This window comes from Necator americanus, chromosome IV, assembly GCF_031761385.1.
Source record: "Necator americanus strain Aroian chromosome IV, whole genome shotgun sequence".
In the NCBI taxonomy this organism is placed as follows: domain Eukaryota; kingdom Metazoa; phylum Nematoda; class Chromadorea; order Rhabditida; family Ancylostomatidae; genus Necator; species Necator americanus.
The window spans coordinates 14173429-14192593 of NC_087374.1; the positions used below are offsets into that span (position 1 = coordinate 14173429).

A 19165-nucleotide genomic window follows, 5' to 3' on the forward strand; every position below is an offset into this window, starting at 1 on the left:
CCGATTGATTTAATTGTTTATTTCGAGAAATAAGGGCACTACTGGTTGTCCCCTCCAACCACATTTTACCCGAGCGGAGAATTGATATAAATCACATATGTTAGATTTCTTCTTGCAGAATCGATTTGCATCCTCCCAACCATGCTCGGTCAAAATTCTGAAAAATTCTCTTCTACAAAGCCTTAGTTTGCCCTTCTTCTGGCTTTGATGGTTGAAAATGGACGCTCTGCTGTTGTGCATCTGCGAGATTTCAACGCTATGATGCTTACTAGCTTTGTTGCAGAGAAAAGGTGCTAAATCACTTTCAAAGCCTTTCCCTCTCTGTAACACTGGGATAAAAAGAGAAGGTCATAGTTTAAAAGAAATATTAGCTTAAGATTACTCCCATCGTTCGACCCGCTTGTCCCGGCCAGGTAATGGTGGAGCTGGAATGCGTAATTTCCACGCATATGGAAGAGAATTCTACTTTGGTTCTTCAAATGGTGTTAACTCAACGATACAAGGAATCCTTACATATATGTTATTACTACTATTCGTTAACTCTTCACAGATGATGTCCACTAAATACTAACGACGTTTGCAAACGTAAACACGTAACAAACTTTATTAACATTTTTGAAATTGATTATTCTAGTTGAACAGAATTTTCGAGCGTAGAAACGTTTATAGGGCACAAGAACCATTCTTAAAGGCATCACCCCACGAATCTCAGGTGGCACGGATTTCAGGTGGAGTATTCGTATACGGGATAGTAGATTAGAGAGGGATGGTGATTCCGTCCATTTCTTGCTAATTGCCGTAAAAAACGGCCCGGAAAATGCGGCGCCTGCAAGAGGCGGGAACATTGGACGCTCCAATCGAACTTGTTGTAGAAAGTAGCGCGCCGGAATACCGCATCTTCCGAGCCGTTTTTTTACGGCAATTAGGAAGAAATGGGCGGAATCGTCCCCTCTTCCTAATCTACTATCTCGTATACGAATACTCCACCTGAAATCCGTTCCACCTCAGATTTGCGGGGTGATGCCTTTAAATCACTAATGGCTGCAATTTGTCACCTAAGTACTGTGTCTTTTTTCCGTTTGAGAGAGAGATAGTTTATCACTGGTCGACAGGTCATCTCTGGAAGTCAATAGCTGAGTCAGTCGAGCCCCTAAAACCAAAACATTGGTTTTCGAGGATCCATGTCTTCTTGAGACTTTTGTAACCTAACAGCCTTCAGAGAAGATGCACCACTTGAAGGCATCACCCCAAGAATCTGGCGTGGTGCGGATTTCAAGTAGAGAGTTCCTATATGGTGTCGTAGATTATGGAGAGGAGGGTGATTTCGTTCATGTCTTCCTAATTGTCGTAGAAACGCCCGGAAGATGCGGCGCGTGCACTGGGCTGGCGCGCTCCAATCGAACTTGTTGTAGAAAACAGCGCGCCTGAACCTCGAAGCCGTATCTTCGGGGCCGTTTTTCACGGCAATTAGGAAGAGATAGACGGATTCACCCTTCTCTCCATAATCTACGACTCCGTATAGGCATAACCCACCTGAAACTCGTACCACCACATTCGTGGGGTGAAACCTTTAATCCAAAGGATCTCTGGGTCATAACCATGACAAGACAGATGAATGGGTGAATAAAAGCTGCTGCATGCGAAAACATTACAGTTTTTCGTTGGCGATACTGCATTATAAGACTTAGATATTCACACTTCTGGTAAACTTGTTTGGAAAGTTTAGTGAAGTCGAGGCAGTAGTAGTTCCAGCTCTGTCTTCCTTTTTTCTTGGTAGCTCTAGCCTATAGGTCCATGTACATGTCATAGGTCCTCTAAGACTTAAGCTATAGGTGTTAGGAGCCGTCTGTATCAGCTATCCACTTTCAATAATGAATGATCTGTGGAGTGATGAACTATCACCTTCTGAAATTTTTTCTGCTTTTCAAACTGGAAAGCCATTTGTCACTTACTCGAGCATTTGAACAATGTTCAGCATCTTTTGACCAGAAACGGAATTCCATAGCAATACATTCATAAATACATTTAACCGGAACACAAACTTCCCATTGAACATAACAATGAACAAACGTTTAGATCACGTATTTCAGATAGCAATTTAGCATCATGATCATGTTCATCGGGCCAAGCGCGGCGCAACGCGACCGCGTGCAGGTTGCAGAGTTGATTAAGGCTGCCCGCACAGTTCACAACCGCGCGGGCGGCGCCGCCCTCTCGGCCGGCTGTTTGGTAGTCATTGATTGCGCGATTGTGAGCGCTCAATCGGCTGTGAACTCTGCGGGCAGCCTAAGCGGCTGCGCTCGTAGCGATCCGGCAGAGATGGCGGTTGGAATCGACGTGAGACCATCGCGAACTGGATGGTGGTAGTAAGCGTCCCGCTGGATCCCTAACGCTACGCTCCACCGCGCCGCAGCGAGTGCAGCCGCTTACGCAACCGCACCGTTCTTCATGTCGTTTTGACCCTACTATATGCCTGCACTCGAGCCTTGATTGATTTTGAAGCATTAGCCTGAAAACTTGTTGCAAAATGAACATGCAGCTGTGAAAATGGACGATTGAGAAGTGATTTGAACACCACAGTTTGGAAATAGTTTTGTTTACTTTACGTTTCTCATTTTTCTACTTCATTACCTAAGCTTTCAACGTAGGACGCAATCCTCTTAACGCAGTGTTTTAGGACACACAAAATTATGCGTTTTTGATTATTTAACGAACTTATCCTAACGCTCTCTGAACTCTGTTAACCAGTTTTCTTCTTCTATCCTTAGTTTCTAGTAGATCCGAATCTGAAAAAGTGTAACCAGCCTAGTCTTACAGGTGAATGTTCTAGATCGGATATGTTTGTCGTTTGGGTACTAATTCTGTACTGCGCTGAAATCGATTCGAAGATAAAAATCGCGATCAAATAAACATTCTCCTTGTATTCCTAAATGAATAGAATAAGGGGACTTTTCATCAAATTAATCATTCAATAGATCATTTAGTCATCAACTTTTTAGGCTATATAAAAAGAAGATGAAGAGGATTTTGTTGCTAAAAGAAGTGTTCTGTTTTACTTTAAAAAAGTTCCTGGCGACAAGATAAAAAGTGAAGAACCAAGCATATACTTCTGATGTCGGCCTTTCTGATTACGGACCAGTCTTAAACAACCTCATTATCTAGGTAATCATTGTTTGTTTTTTGTAAGTGTGTTTCGTTTTTTTTAAAATGATGAATAGAGACTCCATCAAGCAATATATTATTGATTTTTTTGATGGTTTTTTTCCGCTTATTAGGGAACTTTGTAATTCCGCGTATAAAAATGCCATATCTTTGTTTTTTTTAAAGTTGTTCTAAGGATGAATTAAAATACTTGTAGCGTTACGTTAAGTCTTTTATACGATCGAAATTCACGAAATAAAAGATCAGACGTGCCATGCGTTGTCCTCAACAGAACATGCACTATTTGTGAGTCACTATGTTCAGAGCGGCTGCGATAGCGACGGCAGCAATAGCAACACATGTATGATGAGTTATATGTTTTCTCGGATTTCTCACAAAGGTTTTTCCTCGGATCGCGTTGGCATTGTTCCATCGGGCGCGGATCGTTATCCGGCTTTCCCACGATCAGTTGAATCGTGACGATTTGAGACTGGTGGTTTCTCACAGTGTCCTTTCGATAAATTTTTTCCTTTCGGTCGAATCGATCACGTTTTCAACGACACGCTATGTATCGGCGGACATGTCGACATGCTGGTGCCGTGTTGTCTGACAAAGTTTCCATCATTACGGAGAATTTTTGCGCACGTTGTGATTGATTGCTGTGAAGAATTTTATAGAAATTAATTACTGTATTTCGACTAAACTTGCCAATTATGAATTATTATGCTTTTTTTTTGTTGTGCATCTCAGTCTTTATTCTCCATATTTTCTTTTACCCAGTGTTTTTTTTTGTTGAATTTAGTTGTCACTGTAGATCTTTCCTTTGTTTTGATTAAAAAAGATAGGGAGGGTAAAGTACAGCCTGCAGCAAACATACAACGCTGCTTCCATCAGCAACGTTTGGAATGTGGAAAATAATGATTGTGCTTGGAAATTGAATGGAAATGTCATGTGTTCCATTCAATTTGCAAGCACAATCATCATTGAGAACAGGATTTAACTACTTCTGAAAGAAGTTTCAGGCATGCTATCTTAGCTTTTAGTATTCAGTTCACTGTTTATTGAGACACTTTTAGGTTTCTTTTATATGCGACTTCGACTGTAAAAGAGTTATCTCCTTTTCTTTTTTTATTCACTTTATATATTTTCCCTTATGTTTGTTTTAACACTTTGACACAACTTCCAAAGTATTTCTATTAATCTGTGAACATTTAAAAAACCTCTAAGAGTTCTTTTTATAGCAGACGGATATGCTATGTTCTAGAATTTTAATTTTCCAAAGTTGTAAAAACCGGTTCTCTCCATTTTCACTTTATTTTTCCGCTACAGATCTTTGAATACTCCGTCTGCGCTCTAACCGAGAGCGAGTACCAAATTAACGCTGTAGGTTTCATTTCAGGTTTGCATTGCCGATTTGGACTGGCTTTTGGTCACTTTGCAGTATTTCAAGTGGTTGTATGTGCTCTTTCGAACACATTGAAAGGGAAATTGAACATATTAAGGTGAATTACCTGAATTTGTATAGAGTTATTCCGTTGAACTTCGGACTTCAGTAGTCTTATTTTTTCTCATGTGGCTTGCTTTAGTTGCATATCTAGCAAAAAATCCACTTTTACAGTAACTGTAGTGATTAAAATATCATTCCTTCTCAAAATCCTCATTCTTTTTCTCAGAAACTTGGCCTTGACGCACTGTCGATGTTCAGTTTTTTCTTCCAGAAGCGGCAAGCTCCTCATTTTGGTTTTTATACGAGAATCCTTGTTCTGTCTCCTACAGGAGTTTTGACTAGAATTAGAGTGAGAGTAGGTTTCTTTCAAAGGATTTAGTAAGCTTTAGTATAGTTTTCAGTAGCTTCCGTTCTCAGCAAAATCCCTATTTTGAGAGGAACCACTAGGATTATGTAGTCTATCATTCAGTTACCGTTCAGATATTGCAATAAATTAAAGTTGTTAGACCTCATGTAGCCGGACGGCTAATGTTCCTCTCCGTCATGGAAATCCAATTTCAGAAATGAATGATGACAAATTTCTTCGTGATATTTATAGATGGTAGGTGACGGGCGTTCCTTTTTGAATTACCATTCAAATAATGGGAATCTGTCGCAGCGCCGAGGCGGAATAGCAACGGGCAATCCAGTGAAATTGACCCAGATCTATCTTTTGAGGCAATTATAGCTTCATTATTTACGAAGGTTGAATCATCGGAAAGAATGGACTAGAATTTTCTGTTTTTTGGGAGTGTTGCAGTTGTTTTGCAAAGTAATAAAGTTTCCTTATAGCCCATCACCATAATTGGCGCGATTTGCCTACGACTTGAGCAGGCATTCTTATCAGTGCAGAGGTTCCATCCTTGAAGCCCACCAACACTTCATACCGATGTGAATCCAGTGGTTTTCCCAAGGGTTGCGTGGCATAGTTGAGATGTTTCCTTAGTTGCATCTGTCGTTCGTCATTGAAATCATTCGGCTTTGCATTATTTCCGCCACAAGACTCATTTCCCGACTGTGACTAGTCCAACTGAGTTGCCACTTTCTTGCAAATGCAGACTCGGTTCTTATGATTGCTTTTCGCTCTCTGTCTCGTTGGAGAACTTCTTCTAGAAAGAGTTCTTCGATGAACATGGTGCCATTGGCCTCACTTGTTTCTGAATTGCATTCCTTTGTGCTGCCTATGGCTCCGAATCCAATGTGTTTCTAGTGAAGACAAACCGGATTTCACTTCACTATGTAACGAAAGCTTTGTTCTTTTCTAACAGTTATGTGTTCGTCGGTGGTAAAATGCTTTTATAACATCTGGGGAAACTGCGGACGTCCTATGCTGGAGACAGTTTCGAATTCCATGCTTTGCGTCATTTGTTTCGCCGACTGCGATATGGCTGCGATGCACTGGTCCTCATCAGCGATCAGCCGTCGGTCGCCCGTCAATCGTCTCATGATTTCGTCGATCATTTCACGTTCTGATTTTGTCCCAGTTCTGCACATTTCTCGGAAACTTCTGTCGAAGAGGAGAAAACAGTGGTTCTCGCGGAAATTGTATGGTCGTCGGACAACAGCGCCACGACGGCGGATTGAAGGTTTCATTAACTTGGAATTGGCCCTAAATTCACTTCGCCTCGCCTCAAAGTTCAACTATTCGTTTCGTGAACCGCAAGAAGGAACTAATTTTTGGTATATTTTTGTGGATACAAGAATGAGGGAACGCATCATTGTCAGGTTGATCTCCGAACACCGCTAATTATTTTCGGAGCCTCAGAACCACAAGAAAATAGAACATTAGTTGTTCTCATTGGCGCATTTATGTGATGATCACCTTTCGAGTGCTCGTTTTAACGAAGGTTTCTGTTCGTTCTGACCCTGCTGATAAAGTATTTTTGAGATTTTTTCAAGTTCCTCCATTTTTTAAGAACAAAATCATAACTTTTAGATCAATTTTGGGACCTTCGTATATTACTGATGGAGAATGGGCTTTTTTCCCCATAAATTTTCCAGAGATGTGTAGTGGTGTAGGAAATGATATGTAATTAGCCAGGTGCGAGGCTTCATTCATAAGCTTTCTCCTGTGCAAATAAACATTACGATGACATGTCTGAGTAGTGGGAATTTCGACTGGCTGGGGAAGTGGGTGGTTCTCTTAAAAATCTCTTATGCCCTCCTTCACCCCAATTTCTTGGGTGATTTGTATAACTGTGCAAGCTCTACTCCAGGCTTTCTTTTTCTTAAGAGTTTGAGAGACGCACTTTTTCAGTTGTAATAAAGAAAGGAGTTGTTGCATTTCCTTCCATCAACATATCTAATATTACCCAGCAAAGGCTGAAAGGAAGAGTCTGCACTGCAGAAAGTGGTTGAAAGTAGCAAATTGTTCAAAAAATGCATATGGAATGAAGAATCAGGGGTAGAAATTTGTTGAGGAAAAATAGAAGTATGATGGTGAAAAATCTGCCGAAAGTATGCTCATGCATTCATAAAACCTCTTCTTCCATCAATATTTTGTGTGAATCCGAAATCTCCACATCGCATCTACATACATATTTCCTCCTGAGTCATTCGTATGTGGCGCTATTCCTTCGATGGAGTGGATTAGCACCAACATAGCCCCGCATTGGTCTCTTTTGAGGCCATCTTCTTTTTGTAATCCATGAAATTTCCACTTCTTTCGGTTTATGTTTTTCTGTTGTGTTTGAAAGATGATTTGTGCTCGACTGCACATCTTCACTTCAATGGCATCAATTAATCCTATCTTTGCTTATGCTCGGCTTCCTCAACTGTTAGTTCTGGGTTCTGCCCATTGAACGAGCGCATCTCTTTTTATGAGCCGATTTCAGCGAGTTGCTCAATATTTCCTCATTTAACCACTTAGTGTAGGAACTTTCTTGCCAAAGACTTTTCAAATAGTTTTTTTTTTGAACTATGAGATTCTTTTCTTGGATTCTTCTTATGGACCCGAACTATGGTGTACGAACAGCGTACAGTCATCATAGAACGAATGCCTAGGCCCGTTATTAAATTGTGAATAGGAATCGCTTGATGACTAATTCGTATTTGAAACATTTGCCCTCCCAGCATGTTCTTAGTGGAGTTTGCACCAAGAAACGAGCACTGTGAATATATTGCCTATTCTGTGCCGTAGATTAAGATCGCTACTCGCTTTTTCGGAATTTTATGTCACTGAAAAGAATTTCGATATAGTGGGAGCGAATTGCAGAGTGGTCAACGATATATAGATTAATAGTGTTCGAAGATTTCTAACATCGAGTATTCGTTCTTTTTTTCGACGAGGGTTTGGAAAGCATTTGGTCTGGTGGGGTGCTGCGTCAAATCCGAAATTTGAAAACAATTGACATGCATTTTTCTATATCGTTGTTTTGAGGAATACCTATTTGTTAATTGTCTAAGTTTCTCTCCTGAAATCAACACAAGACATTGACCACAATGTGATTCATGTCATCGTTTGGGAAACAAAAAAAAACATTTTGAACCCTACACTACAATTCCACCCAACAACTTGTAAAGTGCAGCGTGTCTGGAATTGCTGAGTACAAAGGATATGAATGCTCAAAGATCAGAGAGCATGGTACTTTTGCTTGTTTGCTGCCAAATCTAGTCGTTGCTACCAAAACCTTGGTTGTTATTCACTAAGTGTGTTTGAACAAGAGCCTCGCAGCTCGTCATTCGGACTCCCTCTCGTCCTCACGGTGTCTAGCGCACGAGATGCTCCTCCCGTCCGACTCGTCAACCGGGTGACGACTGTTTATGATGTGACATCGCTGTTGTTCTTCGTTCCTCTTCGCTTTATGAGCTTCCTGTTCCTCATCAGTGCTTTTTATCGTTCGTTCAGGTTCAGGTTTGAAGAAGAAATTAATGAGTTCATAGAGTGTAACTGCTCTCTTTGTTTAGAGACGAAGGTTCTTCGGCACCGCTAGCCTTCAGCTCTCAACTTTCTGTAGTTCAACCTCAATTGCGCGGAAATAACAGGGACAAGTTTCAAAACGAATACAAGAGATTATCTTCGTGGCCCTAGTTATTTCAGTCGCTTCAAATACCATCTTTTCACATGCGAAACTTTTCACATGCTTTCGAACGTTGGAGGTGTGTAAATTCATTGTGAGATTTCGCAGATAAATAGAGGGTATTCCCTTTAACGCGATCACCTGATTCACATCCTCGAGAGCTCCTCATTTTTTTTTTGGTTTTTTGGACATCATTACTCGAGAATTTCATCTCTTCTTGTGGAAATACAAGGCTGAGCACTTTCGCATTCGAATTTTATTCTGGACTTTCGTCATGAAAAAGAGGCAAAAGATGCTTTTAGGCAGCTTCAATTGTCGATATATTTTAGTTCCAGGGGCAGGTTGGGGTGCTTCCAAAAACTTTTATCGCAAGATCTGGCGTCGGTATGGACGAATAGACCTGAGGAAATCCAGTTTTGTCAAAAGGGAGTTAGGAGTGGGGAACAAAGGAAGTTACTTATGTACTTGAATATCAAAGAGGAGGCTACAGTTATGAGTTTAAATGACAAATTAAATCCTTTCATTTAACTTTTCTTGTATCATCATACTCCCGTGTTGATTCAAATTCAATTAAAGGAAACGTAGGTTTTTTTTTTCTGCTCATGCAGCTGATTTTGGCAAATCTCCAATTGATGTTTCTTTTAGTTGGGTTTACTTCGAACAAATCCCTGTGAATTTTCCTGAGATTCTGAAGCATTTGTCACGTGAATTGTCAAAGATTTCCAAAGGCATTCGTATTCTGATTAGTAAGCAATTATCAGAACTGAAAGTTATCATTTCTTCTAATTCATTCTTGATCCTGGAGCTTAGTGAGCCCTTGTTCCTCCTTCTGTTGTTGCGTTGGGATCCGGAAGACGAACAAATGATAAGAACGGAAAAAAGAAGGAACTGCGAAAGGAACTCGTTTGATTTCTCTGCACACAACGATTGGTTAAAGATTCTTTTTCAATCGTTCCTCTTTCAAAATCCTCGAGGATGAAAAGTTAAGAGGAAACGAGTATCTGGTTGAAATCTCGCTGCCTTCTTCAAGTTGACCAGCTCAAGACACACGTTAACGTATGCATTTTTTGGGTTGTTCGCTTATGCCGGAAATGTGACAAAAAATCTTAGAAATGAAAAGTAGGGTTTCGATTTTTATTTTTTGGAGAAAAAACTTCTTTCATTTATGTTTGCTATTTATATCTGGTATCATATTCAGTTCTCGTTGCACCTATTAGGAGTTTTATTGTGTATCATTCACCAGTTTGAATTTGCTTATTTAAATATATCATAGGGTAAATGGTTTTTTGTCGTAACTGAAACTAGCAGAAATTTGTGCATCATTCCACTGTTGTATTTGCGGGTTGAGGCGCGAAGTTGAATCTATGGTCCGATAGCTTCCCTCGATCATAATCAATAACATGGCTTATTCCATGAATGTGCTTCAAAAGGGATCCGCGTGTACCAGTGTTTGAATGTTGAATTCAAACTGTGTTGTGCAGACTTAGGACTAATTGCTTTTTATGGTCATGCTGGTCATTTGCCTCTCCTTGCTTATCTGTGGAAATTGTGGCTGTATCGAACAGTAATTGTGTGGATTGGATGTGCTATTTAGTTTTTGTGAATGAGTGGGCTCCCTTTCTTGAATCCTGATCCTTTTGATGATGATCCTTTTCCTCCTCGTAGACGGCGTGGAATTTTCTAAAGGTAAGAACTTCCGAAGGAAAAAGGAGAAGCTGTACTTTTCGAAGTTTCAGCTTACATCATTTCCCTCCACCCCGGAAAAAAAGGACTCTAGATTTCAAGATTATCCCTTAGATAGTCTTATTAACACCTCTCCAAGGCAACCGTCGATTGATATCATATCATAATAACCACAATAGCCTGCCTGTACAGCCTCTACTTTTCCTTTGCTAGGTTTCTTTAGTGTTATACTTTAGTTCAAGCTCAGGAGAAACCCTCCGTTAAAGTCCTGAATTTAAGTTTAAAGAGTGATAAAAAAATACACATGTGTTATTCACGCTTGTATATCAGTAAGTTAATGTGATAAACTGATAAAAATCAAAATCAAGAGGTTCAATTATTAATGTGCTATGTTTATTTTGTTTTCTTGCTGCTTTTAGCAAGTCAGAGCTCGAGTAGCACACCAGAATTTCATTATGCATATTGGTGTAAGGAAGTAATAAAAAATAAAGCTAAAAGTTAGACAATATATGTATACGTGGACATTACACCGATATATACGTTGATATATCGACACATATTTTATTTCCATTTTTATTTTGACGGAAACAAACGAAACTTGACTGCAACATATGCATTTATAGCCTGGGTCCCATTATATGCACTTTAAGCTCGTTTTGGATTGACTCATGGCAAACTGCATTGCGATGAGCTGTCATCTTTGTATGGAGTGTTCGTCATTTCTGTTTTTTCACATGTATTTCGTCCTCGTAGTTCGTATCAGTGACAGCAGCCGCTCCGTGGTCATGGCACAGCACATTGTTCTTTTCTCGTTATCTGAGAGCTCGATCACCCGGCCATTCTAATCCCCAGCCATTTGCGGTGTGTCAACCCATCTGGCCCACACTTTGTTGCTTATTTGTTGTTTCTTTTCCTTAAGGTATCCAAAAAATTACCACCCAGTGTCAAAATATTAGGTTTTAGCTGAAAGGTTAATATAGGATGAAGATAGGTTCAAAATCACGATTTTAGCCCGTTCGACATCATGGCAGTAGTTATGTTCCACAGCGAGAACAGAGTCATAAAGTTTAAGTATAGAATTGAAAATGTTCAATACAGTAGTGAGCTGCATGAATTGAAGACTTAGCAGATTCTAGCAGTAACTAGCAATAACTAAAAAAAAACTAACTACTAATTAACGAGAAAACCACTACATATGGCTGCAATCCCCAGTAACGAAATCAGCCGCTAACATTAAAAAAAAACTTTTGCTTAGAATGACAGATTTCATAATGGTTGAGCAAGCAACTTCAACAAGATAAGAGAAAATCCCCTTAAAAAACTGCTAGATTAATCAGAGATAAAGGACAATATTTGCAGTTTCTAAATCTCGGAAGTTGGCGGCGAGTGCATCGTGGAAATTGACTGTGCTCCAGCGTACGTTCAGATCAACGTCAGTTTTCGGGATGAAACAAACGTCCTGAATGGAAGAGTGAGCTACCCTAGTTGGAGGGCATTGTTCCGTATTTTACGTCCAGTTACGCTTATGTCGTCTCGTGGTTCTAAACGTCTGTAAATATGCGCGAAAAATTGCAGACCATAAAAAATTCACATTGGCCCTTCTACTATAACGATAACGCCTGTGAGAGAAGAGAAAGCATCCAAAAATATTATGATTGGCCATTATTGTGCCTTCATTTATGGATTTTTTTTTGTGGTGTTGTATGCGTACGCGGACGTATCTATGACGAACGAGGGCGTTCCTTAACGACCGGCGACCAGCGATGATCCTCATTAGTTACACGAGGTGGTTGGTATTGATCGATCGCAACGAATCCATCTGGGTGTCGTTATCGTAATTGAACGACGCCATACACGCACACATTCCTTAACTGTTACCGTTACCATGAACGGAGTGGAATGTGATTAGATCGACGCGCACGGACGACGATGACGGTATTAGTTCCACTGTTTGGTTCACTGTTGTGTTGTTCGCTGACGTATGTTATCGTTGTCTTCGTGTTCCACCTTATTAGCGAAGTTCTTCGCTTCGCTGTGACACCATTTTGCTTCAAATCGTCATAGGTGCAAATGCGGTAGAGTTAACTTCTAAAACACTAACATAATGATTTTATTTCTCTTGTGGTATATAATTTCACTTGTGTTTTTTATGTTCGTTTTCTTGAAAATTCGTGTGCTTTGCATTTTTTCCTACATTTTTTGTGCATTTCGAATGACTTCTCAATGTTTGTTTCATCCAGACACTCATCTCAAATAATCCTGACAGCGTTGTGTATTTTAGGTGGGCTCATTTCAGAATTGCAGGATTTCGCAACTGCAGCTGTTGGAGTCACCATCCGTCTATGAGTAATCCAGTATTTTTTTTTGAAACGAAGTTTTCTCGTTTTACTGAGGCTGCTTCAACCTTCCATGGAATTCTTCGAAAAAAAAAACTTCTAGCGGGGCCGAACATCTACTTGTCAGCAGTGACTTTACTAATTGGAGTTGTTTTTAACGCTTCAATCCAAATCCATTAATCCAAGACGTAGGAGTGGACATAGTGTCAGGCGTTTTCGACTCCTGCATACGCAGATACTTTACACTTGTTATAACTTCTGTTATGTTGTTTCTCATCTATCTGTTTTTATTCTATCTTTATTTTTTTTGTTACTTCTCTCTTTATTTATTTCCTTTTTACGCGAAAGGGGCAATCTTGTGAAGTCGTATTTAGAGCTTTTTTGAGATTTTGCTGCAATGAATTTCGTTATTTGCCAGCCCAGATAACTACGTTGGGACGAAAGTTCGTTGTAGAAAGTAGCGCGCCGGAACGCCCGAAGCCGTACCTTCCGGGCCGTTTTTCATACCTCTGCCGCCAGGAGATCAACAGTGTTCAGGTGCCCGGTCATTCTGACCACTGCTTCACAGAGTTTGTTCGTTTCTGTCCATAAATCTGCTGTGCAACAGCTATGTTGTTGATTGCATCGGCATTGTGTCTCTTCTTTTTTCCAATTCCTTTTAGTGAATCAACGCTTTATCTTGACATGGTTATTTTTCGCAGTTATCTCTGTCTCTGGAAATAGAAAAACATTCGACTCGGTGACAAAGTGCGATAGCAGCGCTGCATGGTTATTGTTGTTCGTCAGTCGACGAATCGGTGTCGAATGACCTGCTCGTCGCAAACACACATTCGATTGTTTATCTTTTCCTTCTGGTTTCGTGTACATCTTCATTCGATTTTCTTAATATCAATTACTGCTCCCCTTAGATCAATCCTGGTCTCTTTTTACATGTTTAGTCACTAGCTCTGTTCACCGATAATTAGTTCATTTCTTCCAGATATTGTAAGCATCAGATGAACTGAACGAAACTCTTCAGAAATACTTTTGTAACTTATCTTCTACTTCATCCAGTCTTCCTAACTTTTTTCTTCTTCCAGGATTTCCTTCTATTTTCCGTCGACATCGGTGACATCCCCGGCAGCTCGAGCCTCAAGATGAACCATTGTCAAGAATTCATTCCTTCGAGCTCTCACCGTGAAGTAATACATTCTTGCTATCTGCCTGACTGTCACAAGAGCGAAAAATTGTGGGGAAATGTGAATTTTGCTAAGCTTTCTTTGTCGACAAACATGACCTCCACTCAAAAGTTCATCAAGAGTTCACTTGAGCGGAATATTTTTGCGCAGGGACATGGTGCAGCGTGAACAAGGGCGGCGGGAGTGGGGTAGGCAGGGTGGAGAGGCTGTCATCACATCGGAGAGACGTTTTTCTTATCTGTTCGAAAGTTGTCAATTTGCGTCGAATTGACGCTTATCTTTTCTTGAAGTTATGTGAATTCCATGCTGGGATGGTTCTTTGGATGAAAACGGGAATCTCTGCGAAGATAAGCGTCATAGTTGCTTTCTTATGAGTAGTGTCTGTAGTTCTTCATTGGAATTCGCTTCCCAACCGGAACATATTACAACCTTATTCGTTACTGTCTAACGCACCTGAAAAGTTTAACATACGTTTTCATGATATAATCATTCATGATATATACACTTTTATGGTCTAAGTGCGTACCGTTCTCCAATTACTATTACATCAACGCTCGAATTTTGTGATTGTACTTCCGTTTCTTCCTCTTCCTCTACAAATCTTATTTTCTTTTTTTTGAACTTTTCTGAAGTCTTCTTTACTCGTCGCTTTCTCCTTCGAAGTATCGCTTTTTGCTCGATTCGGAAAGAGGTTTTTCCCCTTTTTTCTTTGGAAAAGAGAAGATCCGCTTTGATTGGACACAGGAAGAAAGGAGGGAGATGAATTTGTAGACACACTTGCTTTGGGAGAGCGGTTCTGAGGAATGTATTTTCCTCAAAAGAAAGAGTTTTAATCGTTGCTTAGAGTTGGAATAGTCGAAACAGTTTCTGTTATATGTTCATGTCGCAAATAGACCTCTCTAGCCTTGCAGTTGTGCCTTCTTCCACTCCAAAAATTTATACAGAAGTTTGCTGTAAGTAAATTGCTATGTACGTCGAAATTTTCGGAAGGAAATATAGGACACCAACATATGCTGCGTATATTTCCTCCTTTGTTTGCTAGCAAAATCATGGAACGATGTTGAGATCCAAATCCCGAAGTACACCTGGTACCTTGTACGAGTAAGTTATATGAGAGATATAGAAGACGGTATTCTTATTCTATTCTTATTCTATTCTTGCTCTTGATTTTTAAATGTTTTTTCTTTGCGATTCTTTATTTATGCATCTGCATACATGCGATTCTTTTATTATTCATACTCTTTGTACGATCCGTAGATGTTCTTCATACTCCATTCCCTTTCCATGTTTAACCACATTATTTTTCTACACTTATCTTCTTCTTTTCCTAGACATTCTTTTTTTTAATTGCTGAATAGCTGAAAATAGGTAAGTAGGAAATTTTTCGACACTTGGGTCACTGACGTTGAATGAATAAAAATAAAAACAAAGATATCATCATCAAAAGCATCAAGATTGATAATCTCTTCGGAGGTACGAAAACCGCGCGCCTCCAGGCTAAACAAACTGCTCGTTACGTCCTGTGTACGTTTACTTAAACTAAACCTGAACGCAAATCCCACAGAAGTGATATCGTTTTACTCTTTAGGATTTTATTTCAGAGTGAAAAGTACACAAAACACTGTTCTTCATCAGTGACTGGATCGGCTTAGTGGTCCTTGTTATCTTTTCGTAATCCAAATTTAATTCGATTCCCTCAGGGCTTTTCCGCTGTGCAATCCAATATTTTGTCTCTGCTTCTGCCCTTAACATGACTGTCTTCGACTACGAGAGTTTTACTTCTGTACTTTCGCAGCTGCATCTCCTCATCTGGACATGGGCTTCGATGAAGTACGTGAGGGCGTACATAGTCCGATTCGCAGTCACTAGTTATGGTTGGGGTTAGTTGGCCACTTCCTTCTTTTTCAGTTCCCAAGGTCATTTGTTTTCCTTTTTGTTGTGATTTGTCTTCGGTTTCAGTTCGGCTATCAAGGCGGCTTTTTGACTTCTTCGGACTACATACTTGTCATCGCTTATCAATCATTTTCATTCTTTCCTTGAATTGTTTACTAAGAACGTAGCTTTTACGGCGAGTTCGATGTCTTTCTATCACCTTGTTTACTCACAGCATATCTGCATTCCGACCACTCCACTACACTTGGCATACCTGCGCGGGCCTGTACTATGGCCTTGAGAGGAACCTCTACGAGATGGAGGTACTCGAAAACTGCAGACGAAATCCTTTGATTACACGCTAGAGAAGTTAGCAACGACTGGTTGAAAATCGTCTACGAGAAAGAGTAGGTTGTCGCGGAATAATTAAATGAAAGTATCATGCTGGAGTTGGTTTCCTTTTATGCCTCTCCAAGGGATTCGTAATGAGATTACCCGAGTTTTTGTGAGCTTACCTCGTCGCCCGAGTTCGTCTTTCTTGTTTTTCACTGGCTCTAACAAAGATTCTAGAGTTAGTGTTTCCTGAAGTTTTGTTGTTTTTCTTAGCTTTTTTGCAATTTTGTTTACATCTTGTGGACTAGACTCAGGCCGAAGGATAGTAGCAAACTCGTACACTTCGCTTTTACGCCTACGCAAACCATCTGTATTTCTGCGTACTTGCGTGGCCGTGAACTTCCAATTTTACTCTACCACTTAATTTACGAAATATGAGATACTTGCCTTTCTTTTTAAGAGTATTTGATTTCTCTTTTATTACATTATATTTTTGTTCTTGTTCGTTCTACGTAATTTTTGTAATGATTGAGCTAAGTTATTAGATTTTTTTGTTCGCATTTGAAATTCCACAGGGAAATTCTCTTCAGGAGAGACACGATTTTCTGTTTTTTTTCACATTTTCGACACAACCATTTAACAAACGTTGGTGCCTTGAAGCTGTCATTTTTCTTTCGGAGAATTCTAGAATTCCTTTGTGTAATCGATTTTGATGCTTTTATTCTGTTGAATTCAACTTTAAAAAAGAGAATGTGATAATTATTTCAGAAACTGCAGTCGGTCGGTAATATGTGGAAGAGGTGAACAAACTTCATGAACTCCCTTGATATGAATTTTTATTGCATTTGCATCACCCTCTTATCAGCACAAAACCGTGTGCTTAATTTATTTTTAGCAAAGAGCGCATCTTATGATGACACTAGTGAAGCTGGGATTGAAATAATGCCTGCATAACGGTAGCTTTTGTATGGCGCTGTTTCGGAGCTACAAAATTACTTTTACATTCCAGAAAATATTTTTTTTAAAAGATGTATTCTGTTGGAGTATTGTTCTTCAACTCTCCAATAGTGCTCTACACACGGATTTATCAGTTTTGATTTCTCAGTAGCCATGTTTCAGTTGTTCGGAGTATTATTTCCTTATATCCATGTTCTCTATTTCTCTTGAAATTGTATCTGCACCATTTTCCTTGACTTTGGCAATTTGATCCACTTCGTGTCTGTTTTTGGTCTTCAACGTTTTTTCTTTTCAATTTGATATAAGAGAGACCTAAAAAGTGTTCAACATTCTCAGCGATTTCGTCCATAAACGAATTTGAATTCGAAGAAGAGTCGTTTCAGGACAAAATCGTGTACAAATAGGATATGTACGGATGAAGTTTGACATCGACGACTTCTTTCTGGTCTTGCTTTCTTGCACATACCAGGAAGTTTTCTGATTTTTAGAAAGGCCTTGGAATAACTGCAAATCAAATCCTCTCCAGTGAGCAAACTGCAAGATATCATCAGATTAAAATCTTTAAATCTATCCATTGTAACGGAGTTCTTTAGCAGGGCCCTCGCGAAGAAACTGCTAGAGATAGCGAAAATTTTTTAGGTCCTGCATGGAACAACGGGCATCGAAACGATCGTGCTATAAACTTCCATCGGTACACGCCCTAATGATCTATATTTTTTTGGAACGATTCTTGTTCGAACTTAAATTCGTCTATAATCGAATGTTTTGGGCGCGGCGTTCGACGATCGGCGTGGCTCGTTCGCGTTCATCAGTGAACGACCGGCGGTGCGACTCGTTCAGCGACGAAGGTTGTGCCGACCATCTCAATTACGGCGCGAATGAGCGCTTTTTCATCGCTGGCCGGAACGATCTCAACCCGCTTCGGTGGCCACTGTCTCTGAACATTCGCTGCCGTTTTTTTCACAACTATCATCGATGAGGCGCTGTGCATTTGGAGGACGCACGTCAAGATTCATTTTCTATCCAAGGATGTCTCTCTTAGTGTCGATGATTTCTCTCACAACTATTATTTGATGCCCCTGGTGATCCGAGAAAAACCAGCCGCGTACTATAGCGATGTTGTTTTCAGGAGAACGAACTCACTGTAAGAATTTCCTTCTCTAGAATTTTTCTGCTCTTCATGTAATGCTTTCCTACATTTCCAATTTTCTTGTATTTCTCTGCTATCAGTCCCTTCTGGGTAACCCGCATCAGAGTTGTAGTCTAGTTCTCCACTGCACTTAGCATCGTTCAGCGCTAGAGAGTTTTCTTAACGGTTCTTTTAGTCAATCAGTACTTGTATGCTCCTCAATCAGTTTCCGCTCGCACGTTTTTTCTCTTGATGGCAATTGAACCAACTTTCGCTACAAGACTAGTTAAACTTGTCCTCTTGTCGTGTTCGCCATCATCATAAATTCGGGAACAGTTGTATTTATTAAGTTGCGAAGCTCTTGTAGTTACTTCCTATTCTTTGCATAAACAGAAGTTTTTTCTCTGTTATTCAAAAACCAAACCAAAAAGTTTTCAAAAATACGCTTACAGTAAGGTTGGGTCTCTGGGTCGTTCACATAGTACACAAAAACGCAAGAGTTTCGGTTGTTGCATCCAGGTTTTAGTATTGGTTTCATAGATGAAATAGAATAAAATGCCCTGTTATAGAAGTAAAAACTTCTTTTCAGCAGAAAGTGACATCGGTGCATTTTGACCGTTCTCATGTAAAGAGCTTGTTCATATGAGCAATTCTTTACTTTTCGTTCAGTTGTCTGAGTTTTTTTTTTCGGAAAGGTAAAAATTCAGAGGGAATTCACAAGAAAGAAGCGGTCTGCATAATAAAAGGCCTGTAGAAGTAGTTCATTTGATTGTTTAATCATGATCATATTCTACATTATTTTTCGCGTCATATCTGTAATTCTCATGGAATTAGTATCATTATTTGTTTGTTCACTTCTTTGTTTAATTTATTTTATCCGTATATTGTACTTGGTGAATATTCACTTTTTTAAAATTTAAACTAGCCAGTGGAATTGCAATTTATGCGGAAAATCATCATTTTTTTCTAAATGGGGTTTGGGCCTTTTGCTCTCGACTGAGTATGGGATTATTCAGAAATCAGGTTCACTA

At 39.7% G+C, this 19165-nt stretch overlaps 2 protein-coding genes across 1 annotated transcript; one reads left to right on the plus strand and one right to left on the minus strand.

The window, feature by feature from the left end:
- Positions 1–2106: 2106 nt before the first annotated feature.
- RB195_001233 (uncharacterized protein) overlaps positions 2107–19165 on the plus strand; it is a gene marked incomplete at both ends in the record, with an annotated part of 49959 nt that continues 32900 nt past the window's right edge.
- On the minus strand, positions 5924–6220 carry RB195_001234 (uncharacterized protein; the record flags this gene model as incomplete). Its single annotated transcript, XM_013436696.2, has 1 exon — positions 5924–6220. The coding sequence occupies one exon, from the start codon at positions 6218–6220 to the stop codon at positions 5924–5926; it is 297 nt and encodes a 98-aa protein (XP_013292150.2).